Here is an 11213-nt window from a genome sequence, read left to right on the forward strand (position 1 = left end):
CGTTTGAGGGTGAACTGTGGCCAGCCCCCTGTGATGCTGCAGAGCCTCTTCAAATGGTCACGGAAAAATAACTTATCTGTGATGAACTGATTAAATGACTGTTTCTAAGCAGTCGAGAAACACGTGTGATTTGAATTGCTGTGGCAGAAAATCTAAAAGGACAGTTGTGCACAATAAAGTGTAAAATGAATGAAATAAAATGTTCTGCCTTGATTTGCTCATTAAACATTTCATCATTTCTCTGAAAATGTTCACTGTTTTTATGTTTTGATAGATGTATTCCTTTTTTAAAAGTTTAAAAGTCTGTATCTATTCCAGCTGCAACTTAAATATCTACTATTTGTTTACGGTATTGATTTTGTCCATGAGCGCATGAAGGCAGCATCCGTCCAGACCCGCCCCTTTGGTCGCCTGTGATTGGTCCAGTGTCCCATCACTCACTCCTGTGACCAGGCAATTCCACAAACCGAGTCACGTTTCTTCTCGGCCAATCACAGCCCTGTTTTATTATGACACCGTGGGATTCCGCGAAATTGTTTCTTGGAGTTGAGAGAAGTGCTTCTCTCAGTAAAAAAGGACAAGTTGACGCAAGTGTGCGGCCACGGGAAGGCGGAATAAACGCAGACACGACAGCTCTGCCAGTGAAACGCTGGGTTTGTTGGAGCCGGCGTTTAGGGAAACGGCTCAAGAAGGAGAAGCAGAGAGCAAGAGCCGGGGAGACGATTCAAAGTGTCCTCCTTCCTGGAGGAGTGTTTATTTAACCGCTCTGCAACCTCAACAAGAAGGCGCAGCCTGTGCGGGATAGTCACATTGAAGACGACACGTGTGGAGGGTTAACCGCATGTTTCCTGCGTGAACTGCGGGCTCATTACTTTATTGTTTCCGCTCTGTCCGCTTGTTGTTAGTCACACATCTGCTCCAGATCCGATTTTTCTGCAGCGGGCTGGTGATGTCGGAGATTGAGCTCTCTGCAGAGTGTGTCCCCAGCCGAGCACCGGGGCGGACAGAGGACATGTTGAAAGAGACCCAGGAGCACAGGACATTACTGATGGTGGCGATGATTTTACTGGACTTGAACAAATGCAGTCCCAACACTATCGCCGCGGGAGGCAACAGATGCCTCGGGGGCAGCGACGCGAATCCCCAGGAGAAGGTGGAGCGGCTGAGCTGCCGGCTGAACGCCGGGGACGGTCGGAGCTCTGTGGCCCCCAAACAGTCCCGGAGCAAGAAGGCGGCGGCGGCACAGGAGGCTCCCGAGAAGAGGCACCGCTGCCCCTTCACCGGCTGCGGGAAGATGTACGGCAAGTCGTCCCACCTCAAAGCCCACCTGAGGGTGCACACCGGTAAGTGGAGGCTCCGGCTGGGTGCTGAGGGGACACGCCTTCAGCTGTGTGTGTGTGTGTGTGTGTGTGTGTGTGTGTGTGTGTGTGTGTGTGTGTGTGTGTGTGTGTGTGTGTGTGACCCGGTTCTGCTGCTGGGTCACTCATGCCATGAGGTTAATTTTTACAACCCCCCCCAGCTATGATGATGTCATTCTAATTATAATGATAATATTAAAGTCTCGATCTGAGGCCTTCAAACGTGCTTCTGGTCTGGACGTGACCCACATTCCGTGTCGGGTCTTTGAAAGTCACATGAAGAGTGGAAGTGAGAGGCCACATCCAGAACAACAGACTACAGCAGAGGCGGTCCCTTCAGGTTGTCCTCCTGCTGGGGGGGGGGGGGTCTCACTGAGGACCGGAGACTGGCTGAGAGAGGCGGGGAGGCGTGCGTCAGATGGAGGGGGTGTAGCGCTGACACACATCCAGACCGAGCTCTGGGAACACGGCGTACCGCCGCCCATGTTTGTGATCCTCCACAGTCTTGTAATAAGTCATGCTGGGCCACACTGAGGCGTGATGTTATCCAAACACCGTGTCCAGTGATTTCTAGTCGGACTCGTGTGAACGGATCCATCTGTTCCGAGTTAACCTGCATCATGTCGTAGTATCGGTGCAGCACGGTTTGACATTCTGGATGATGATTCACTCGCAGGTCACTGCGACACTGGATGTACCCACATGTTCTTGTCCGGAGGTAACCCTCCCTGCACCACTACTTCCTCATACGTCATCCTCCTCCCCTCCCGTCAGATTGTAAACAAGAGCAGACATGTGGTTCAGTGGGACACGTGGAGGAGGAGGAGGAGGAGGAGGAGGAGGAGGAGGTGTAGTTTGTTTTTTACTGAAGGTTTTTATCATGACTCAACATTACAAAATCAATATGTTCTGTTATTGTTCCTAGAAAACCCTGTTTATGCAGGCCTTGCCAAAATTAGCTTTACCACAGACAAGCCCACCCCCCAACACACACACACACACACACACACACACACAGTCTTGTACTTTGGCTTTTGCTTCCTCCTCTCACTTGATTGGTTTTGTATGTGTGTGTTCTCTACTCATTTATTACCTGCTCTCTAAACATAAAAACTTAGATAAGGGCTAGGAGGTGTAGTGAAAAAGGTTTTTGAGTAGTTACATTTTCTTTTCTCTGGACTCCTAACTTGATGATGACGATGATGATGATGTGGCCTCATTTACACTAAACCTCATCCCTGGTTGTCAAACAGTGAGGATGTACAACACATTAACATACAGCTGCAATTAAAGCAAAGTTTGTAGAAATGAATAATACAAAACACTGTGTGTGTGTTTTCCTCAGGTGAGCGCCCCTTCGAGTGTACCTGGCCAGACTGTGGCAAGAAGTTCTCCCGGTCAGATGAGCTGACGCGCCACTACCGCACACACACCGGCGAGAAGCGCTTCAACTGTCCACTGTGTGACAAGTGCTTTATGAGGAGCGACCATCTGACTAAACATGCCCGGCGACACACAGGCTTCCATCCCAGCATGCTCCTGGGCTCCAGTGTGGCCAAGCGGCGCCGCTGTTCCATGTCTGTCTCCTCTTCTGATTCTGGAGACCAAAGCCCCACAGGAGTGTGAGACACGCTCGCACACTGTACATATATGCATAAAGGTATATGCAGAGGCATACACAGACACACCCACACGTGGTGTGTGCACATAAAGCCCTTCAAGCTAGACGACTCAACCAGCTAGACCACTATTCAGAGTTTTTCTACTATGCACGTTAAAATTGTGCAACAGCAAATGGAAAAACCGTAATCAGACTAGCGCTTTCCCCTCCGATTCCCTGAGGTGATTGGTATTTATTAGCAGTTATTCAGGGTCTGTCGGGCAGCTCTAGTTGTTTTGCCATCTGTAATTGTTTTGCCTTGTGTTGTGTGACTGTTTTTATCTGGAAGGGTCTGACATCCAAGTCAGATTCATGTACATGTTCAGGTTTCACAAACACTAAATGTGTTCACTTTGCATCACAGGGGTCATTTGCAAGTGAAGATGACAACAAGCAAACAAATCAACAAAACCTTATGACTGAGATATTCCTGGAGTGTGAAAAGGTTTTGGGAATAGCCCTTTAGTGAATATTACTGTTGCACACATACATGTATACTTACATTTGTACAGTTTCTCTATAGGACAAGGCGAATGTACAGCATTAGTATTATCATGTAAATAGTTTAAACAGACTACCTTACAGATAGATGTTATACTCAATATACTGTAGTTAAGTGTTATTAGAGCGTAAAGAGACAAAGCTATAATAAAGAGAAATACAGTGATTTAATAAAGCAGGTGTGGGCTTGTAGGTATACACTGTGTTAAAGCATAAGTGTCAGCACATGATGCTAACGTAACTGCAACATTCAGTACCATCAGTACTTTGCCAAGACCATAATACACGAGCAAACAGGCAAATCTAATCTGAATCTGTCTCTGTGTTGCTTATTTGGGCTTGAATGGTAAATAGAGCAGGAAGACAACAGGGTAACGCTACTTAAAGGCTAAGGTGGGATCTTTGCTTTTTCACGTGCAGTTGAGACACTTTTCAGTGTTAAGAGCAGAATTAGTCTTTCATAAAAGTGTGCAAAACAAAGACGTCTGTGCCTTTTAAAGGGTTTTGTAGCAGAGAGAAATTTATACGTTTTCAAGCTATGGAAAAACTACCTGAATGAACTTTTGTCAAATTATTTATGTTGATAATAAATCCTTTCAATATGAACGACTGTCTCTTACACCAACAGTACAGCCAGTTGCTTTACATTGAGACTAACTTTTGTTCACTCTGTATCTGGACTGAATTTGATCAGGGATTGGTGTGATGCGAGGCTCTTTCAATCACTTTTACTCCCTCTGGTGGTCGTGAAGCACAACGTTTCCCCAACACAGAGTCATCAAATCCCTTTTGTGTTCTCGCATTTTCAGGCATGATGTCTTGGTTAATTTGTTTGTAAAAAGGAAAAAAAAAAGTGAATTCCATCATGTAGCATGTTTGTATGTATTTGTTTTGTTTTGTGCACTGCATTGTTTGTTTTTCAGGTAATTTTTTATAATCTAATTAATAACATGAGAGTTTTATTCATCTACTAAAGGAGCCAGAAACATTGTTTTCTTTTTATACCTGTCACATAATGCATTAGCACGTCCATACAGTGTGTACAGTAAGGTGTAGTTAACCTCGTAGGACATAACTTACATACATTTGTAGACTGAAATGCTATTTTTCCATTTTGGCATTATGACAACTGTGATTAGATGTTGGTGCCTTTCAGACTGAAGCTCTTACTTTCAGATGCTACTGTACTGTAATCAGGGACTGGAAAAGCAAGCTCCATGTTATATTCATAGCTGTGTAACAATTACTGATAAAAGGTTTTAACATTAAAATGATGTTTTCTTTCTAAACATTTGCTCATTACTTCCCACAACCATATCACAGAATATATATATACATATATCCCTCTTTGATACCATACTTCACAGTGTAGAGAAAAGCAGGTGCAGCAACAAAAACAGTCACATAGAACGGGGAGTGCTACATTAGCTTTGTGTTTATTTGTTGTTTTCATACACCGCACATAACAATAACATTGTTAAATACTGTAATGGAAGTGTTTACAATATAAGAAAAATCATTTAAAAAAGGAAAACCAAAGTATCGCAACAATTATCACCCGTGTCTAAATGTAAAAAAAAAAAAGAAAGAAAAAAGAGCATAACTTCACAGACAGCAAATGCTCATTATGTAAACTAAATGATCAAGATGGCAAAAAATGCACACATCTTTTAAACTTCTCCGTACTTAAGGCATACTCTAATTGCAAATAATCAGCTGATTTAAGGGGAAGAGAGGCTTGTAAATGAAGGATATTAGTGCTAGTCAATGACCCTTGTTGCAATTAAAAAACGATTTCCAACCTATTAGTCAAAAGTGACAAATAGATGCCGTCTCACTCTTTAGTTTGGCATTTTATGTTGGTATGCATGCATATGCATGTGTGTGTGTGTGTGTGTGTGTGTCTGTAGGAGAGAGAGAGAGGAGATAGGGTAAATCATTCTAGTGTGTGAACCTGTGTGCTCCTTAATGATGTGTCGAGTAAGAATAGAAATGGGAACGAAGGGAGTGCCTATTCAGGTTCTAAGACACTGAGGAATGATCGAGTGTGGGGTTAACACATCAGACTGTGCTAAATAATCTATATAACCCCCCCACCCAGTCCTTTTGGCCTTGATAGCGTGAGAATCATGTGAGCATCATGTGTTAGAGAGCCGGTGCAATGATATGTAATCTTCCCTTTTAACACAGTTCATTTCAGATAAGACACTGTCACTGCTTTGCAGGAAAGAGTGCACAGACATGAGCCCGAAAATTAATAAAACTAAATGTGCAAATTCAAAAACAACAAGTCAAGCTAGTGCCACAACAGCAAGCGAACGATTGCACAATAGAAATGGGGCTGAAATCTAATGTGCAACAAGTTACTCACTTATTATTCTCCATTCTGGTGTTCAGTCCGGTGCCCTTCATGCAATTTGTTCCTCAGCCAATCACGTTCACACATTCATCCCTAAATTCTATAGTGAAACATCCCAAGCCAGTAAAGAAAGCAACAGTGCTGAAGGTGGCGTGAAAGAGTGCAATGACCTGGCCTGTGCTACATAACAACCCTGTACAGTACAATGACTACAGTACCTTATATCAACTACTTGAGAAACCAAGCCCACACTTTTCCCATATCTTCACTTGAACACATACAATCATTCTGATCCCTCAGTTTAAAAAATAAAAAAGTAAGCATTTAAATACAAAACAAAATAAAAGAATTAGAGAAAAATGCAAAAATGCAAGCCAGAATTCAAGTAAGCAGAACAAAATCAGCAGGTATGATAATGTTTCTTATTCTTCACTTTACAGCATCCATTTTGACGTTTGTCATACTAATATCATTGTGTTATATTACATCATATTCACTAAGAGAAGGGCTCTCAAACACAAGTGCATGTCCTGCCATAGGAGGAAACCACCACTGATTTTACTGATATTTTAAATACATATAGAATACTTCCACTTCCACTTCCACACGTGTTCCTTCCCCTAGATTTTAAACCAAAGTTTCTATATGTTAATTGAATTATTTGTCATCATAGCACTTTACTGTCGTCACGATATTCTACCAATGCTTCGCTTTCACCACTCTGGCGGCGAAGTGAACTCACAGCAGATGAAGATTAGGGAATAATGTTGTGTGGAAAGGGACAGGAGGCAGGAGGCCAAAGGAGCGAGGTTACTGTATTTGACAGGTGGTGGAGGAGGTTGCCTGGCAGCACATGCAGGTGGGGTTGACTGATTTGGGTGGGATCAGATCCAGGTCCTCATCATCCGGGATCTCGTCTAGACGGTAGCCATCTTTCAGCAGCTGGATGTTCAAATCCTGATTGATTTGCTTGAAGGGAGACAGACACAGTGGTTCAGGTTCCAAAAACCTTTTCTACGATACAGTAAAATATCGCTGGAGATTTTGAGAAACAATCTTATTAACGTAGGTGCAGAGAACAGGATGAGAAGATCTGTAACGCTCTGATGTTGGGGTGGGTTAGAGGACAAAATAGCAGTGAATACACAATCATAGGTAGGATTTAGGTACATGATTTGTCCTCGTGTGTGGAATTTAAAGGCCTCATTTACCAAAACTTCCATGATAAAAGACATTCACCATCTGAACTGAATGACTCGTGTAACTGTTTCACACCAACAAATGTATCTTTCAATACAAATTACCACAATGTACAATATGCAGATATGAGTACTGTCTGTGGTCGTGACTTAAACTGGCTAAAAGTTAGTGTTGTAACCATGGTAAAGTGAGTGAACAGCACTTTCACAGATGGCTGGACGGATCACTGCCTGGAGCTTTGTCATGAAAGTGATGACTACTGTCCTACTGTAACATAACACGCACCTTTGTTAGTAAAGAGAAGCAACGTCTTCATTTCAAATCCCAACATTTGGCCTTTAAGATGTTCACTCTTGTGGATTTGCCAGTATAATATATATATATAAATATATTCACAAGCCTTGACTTGTCATACAGACAGAAAACTGATATAGAAGCTGGAAATGAGGATTCTTCTGGGAAATAAATATGATGATGTGTCCGTGATTTGCTCTTATATTGGCAGCAGCGTTGCAGCAGCAGGTACGCAGAGATGACATTTCATTTATTTCCCACTGTGTGCGTCGTGCACAATTGTGTGCAGGTGCATCTGCAGTGTAATCATGCACTTGCAAGTGGTGCACGCACGTACCGAGTTAACATGGATGAGCAGGATTTATATATAAAGGAATAAAAAAAGAGGGGAGGGAGTCGATCAGAGAATGAATGTGAGATAACGACGCTGAGCGCACAGATATCTGCTCCATCGTGCTCACCTCAGCAGAGGAGTATCCCGACGATGAGTATCTGGACATGTCAAAATCATCGTCACTGAAACAGAAAAACACAAGTTGGCTTCTCCAGTAAGAAAAGAGAAGCAAGAAATGTATTACTGTGTGTGTGTGTGTGTGTGTGTGTGTGTGTCTGTGTGTGTGTGTGTGTGTGTTTACCTGTCTGTGTCTAAGGCCACCAGGGGCTTCTCATCTGGGCTCTGGTCTAAAGAGGAATAACCTTTATTGGGCACTACCAACCTGTGGGCAGTGAAAAGATGAGAAATCACAAACAGGAAGAGGTGAGTAAGAAAAAGGAAGGCGGACGCGGAGGCAACGTCACAGTTGAACTACAGCGACAACAGAAGCATGAGAGAGTTCGAATTTCCAGCTTGGATATTGTACAAGGCCCGAATCAATAAGACTGTTTTCTCCACTGGTTACAGTTCCTCCCTGCACCAGCTGGGGCAGCATCTTTCATTGTGTTTGTTTCTCTTCTGGGTTCCTAACATCCCCTAATGCTGATCACCTAGCTTGTATTTATTCCCTATTGTGTTCCCTGTTAGGTTGTTAGTGTGTTCTCCTTGTTTCGTCTCCTGCTAGAAGTTCTGTTGTCTGTTAGTGATCGCTTCACTTTTTTGTTTGCCGGGTCGATTGTTAACTTCCTGTTCAGCAGTGATTTTTGCACATCTGGGTTCCCCTCGTTTGCTACCTTGTAACACTACTGTCCTGACCTCTACATTCTACTACATCTGTTCAGTTACAGAGGGAACACTTGTAAATAAAGAAACGAGGAATCCTCTGTAGTTACTGAAATCTCTCAGGAACCAACAAGCAACAGAAGATGGAAACACGTCGGTCACTTCTTACCGTGTTCTGGCCATGACGTTGTTTTTCTTGGGCTGCTGGTTGACCGGACTTCCTACAGTGTTGCCGTTCTTCAATGAGCCCTTTCTAGCCAGCTCTCTCTGTTTCTCTGCACAGGAGACAAAGACAAAGTAACACACATATCTGTTGACTTCCTGCAGTTTGTCTGTCGGCCTGTTGCAGTGTGGACACTGTCAGTATGATGACGTGTGGTGATCAGTGAAGTGCTGGGTTTTATTTACATTTCTTTTTGTTTTTAATTACACAAAGGAGCATGACATCGTCTCTTTCTGAGCATCAGGGTTGATCAGTTTCTGTTTACATCATACAGCGGGATTATTCAAGGGATATAATAAATTCAGGAACAACAATAGGATTCTCATCAAGGATGAGATGACAAATAAATCCACAAAACGTGCTGCGCTGAGGATGAACTAAAACTACAACAGTACATTAAAGATGCTAGTGAATGTTGTATCAGGTTTATTGCTCTGGCCAATGACACTTTTAATCCATATAAGAGATCTAGAAGGTCATTGAATGCACTTCACTGACCATGTGAGGGTCAAGGTGGAAAAGGCAAAATGACACTTAACAATCAAACATAATAGAAAAGGAGAGAGTATGTCTCAAAATAGTGTTTAAAAGTCATTAAAGGACCATGAATAACATCCATGATTAGTAATAACAATACAAAGAAGAAGACTGTGAAGAACAACTGATATTTAACATGCAGGATGAACTGACAGTGTGCTGCACATTTGGACACTTCAGTGACAAAAGGAACTTTTAATTTATTTCTGTCAAGGAGGTAAATGTTTGCTCTGAGAACGTATTATTATATGATTTCTTTACCATTTTGGGACATACTGTAAATAATAATTGGATTCATTTAAAAACAAATCAACAGATAAAGACAATCTTTGCTCGACATATAGCAACTTGAAATCGTGTCTTGTTTCTCTGATGAGACGCTGATGATCTGATGCCTTCAATATATAAATGAAATACACAACACAGCTGCATAGTTTGCACACAGATTCCCAGTAGCACTGTGGTTTGTTCAGATTATGCCACGTCTGCACATAACAACGGGTAGGTAGTTTATACTTTATCAAAGACAACGCTGAAGCTCTTACTCACCTATTTTCATCTGCAGGGGGGAGGGCTTGTAATTAATGGTGACTGGTTCCCCCTCTCTGGTGTCTGAGTCTGCCTCTGAGGCTGTGGAGGAAGCCGGGTCCTGAAGACAAATGAAAAAACAGAAACACAAACGAACAGAAAGATGAGCATTACTGAGGCATGGATGAATAATTAATGCACTTTGGTAATGCAGAGTAGCCCCTGCTAAGCCTGGACATGAACAAACAGTTCATAAATAGATCAAACTTGAGGATTTATCTCGATCTGATGAAGGCCAGAGCAGGAAACGTTATACAGTTATACATGTATAACATGTTTACATAAATGAAATGTTTAGAGTCAAAACACTTCCTAAAATGTTCTGGGCACATGTAAGAAAACACTTTATCAATCAGCTGCTATGTGAGGCGAGGGAATGAATGGAGGTGTGAGCACGTCGCTGGATAACAGGTCATAGTACTGTGGCTCCAGTGTGGCCTCTCCAGCGGCCCCGGCCGTGGGCAGCAGAGGCCGCCCTGCAGGCTGCAGTAGCCCAGGGCCCCGCTACAGGCCACGGAGCGAACCACCAAAAGCTTTCCACCGACTTCTTCTTACAAAATATGGTTGTTCAGCGCCAGATTCAGGCGTATATTCGAGATTCAGAGCTACTCTGTAACCGTGTTAAGGTGACACTTGCTGCACGGATGCTGAGGATGTAGCATGGGATGGGATGGGATGCTTGTTTTCGCCAGACATGACGGATGCTGCTCACTACGCAGCAGACCGGACGCTGTTTGCGTTACACAGAGGGACAAAACGCCAGCACAGCAGCACATCAGGCATCATCTGCTTCGTTACACTGTCATAATAACAAGTTACGGGTTGATAGTGGGAAAATAAACTTGAAGGAAAACGATCTATCGGCGCATCGGCTCATTTTACGCAGAGCGGCCGGTGGATGTGTCGGGGTCCTAACATTATGAATGGCAGGCCTCCTACACAAACCGAGTATTAGTCGTGAAAAAGAGGGAAAGCAAACATCAAAATACTGGCTGATGTTTTCCAGTCTCCCAGACTTACCAGCGGCTGCATCTCTGCCTGCATCTCCGCCTCCTGCACGGCGCTCGGCACCTGAAATCTGTCTATTTCTTCCATCATTTTGGCAAAACGCGCCTCTCTCCTCTCTGCTCCTGGAAACTAAATACTGGCAACTGGTTGTTTCGACGAGATCTCAGATTTGTAACAACCTCTGTAGTTCTCCGGTGACGAGCTTCATCCCAGCAGGCAGTACAACGACGGTGGTGTGACCAGTTGGGTGACGGTACCTCCACCACCCACTTCCGGGTGGGGGTAACCCAAACTAGGGTCCGGGGACTGAGAGGGGGCTTTTAAAGACG

General features: G+C 43.5%; 2 protein-coding genes across 2 annotated transcripts; one reads left to right on the forward strand and one right to left on the reverse strand.

Moving 5' to 3' along the window:
* The first annotated feature begins 577 nt into the window (after nt 1-577).
* On the forward strand, nt 578-4712 carry klf9 (Kruppel-like factor 9). Its single transcript, XM_026342721.1, has 2 exons — nt 578-1343; nt 2704-4712. Exons 1-2 carry the CDS (start codon nt 950-952, stop codon nt 2982-2984), a joined length of 675 nt encoding a protein of 224 aa, XP_026198506.1. The 5' UTR covers nt 578-949; the 3' UTR covers nt 2985-4712.
* A 153-nt stretch (nt 4713-4865) lies between these two features.
* Nucleotides 4866-11213, reverse strand: fam219ab (family with sequence similarity 219 member Ab). The gene is made up of 6 exons (XM_026342722.1): nt 10897-11213; nt 9838-9937; nt 8698-8803; nt 8008-8088; nt 7834-7888; nt 4866-6847 (listed from the first exon to the last, which is right to left on the reverse strand). Exons 1-6 carry the CDS (start codon nt 10972-10974, stop codon nt 6689-6691), a joined length of 579 nt encoding a protein of 192 aa, XP_026198507.1. The 5' UTR covers nt 10975-11213; the 3' UTR covers nt 4866-6688.

This window comes from Anabas testudineus, chromosome 9, assembly GCF_900324465.2.
Source record: "Anabas testudineus chromosome 9, fAnaTes1.2, whole genome shotgun sequence".
NCBI classification, from domain to species: Eukaryota; Metazoa; Chordata; class Actinopteri; order Anabantiformes; family Anabantidae; genus Anabas; species Anabas testudineus.

Coding starts and splice junctions, on each gene's coding strand:
- klf9 (XM_026342721.1), top strand. CDS start 950: ATGTCGGAGATTGAGCTCTCTGCAGAGTGTGTCCCCAGCCGAGCACCG. Junction 1,344..2,703: donor CCACCTGAGGGTGCACACCG/GTAAGTGGAGGC, acceptor TGTTTTCCTCAG/GTGAGCGCCCCTTCGAGTGT.
- fam219ab (XM_026342722.1), bottom strand. CDS start 10,974: ATGATGGAAGAAATAGACAGATTTCAGGTGCCGAGCGCCGTGCAGGAG. Junction 8,089..8,697: donor AACGTCATGGCCAGAACACG/GTAAGAAGTGAC, acceptor CACTGCCCACAG/GTTGGTAGTGCCCAATAAAG. Junction 6,848..7,833: donor CGGGATACTCCTCTGCTGAG/GTGAGCACGATG, acceptor TCTCCCTTCAAG/CAAATCAATCAGGATTTGAA.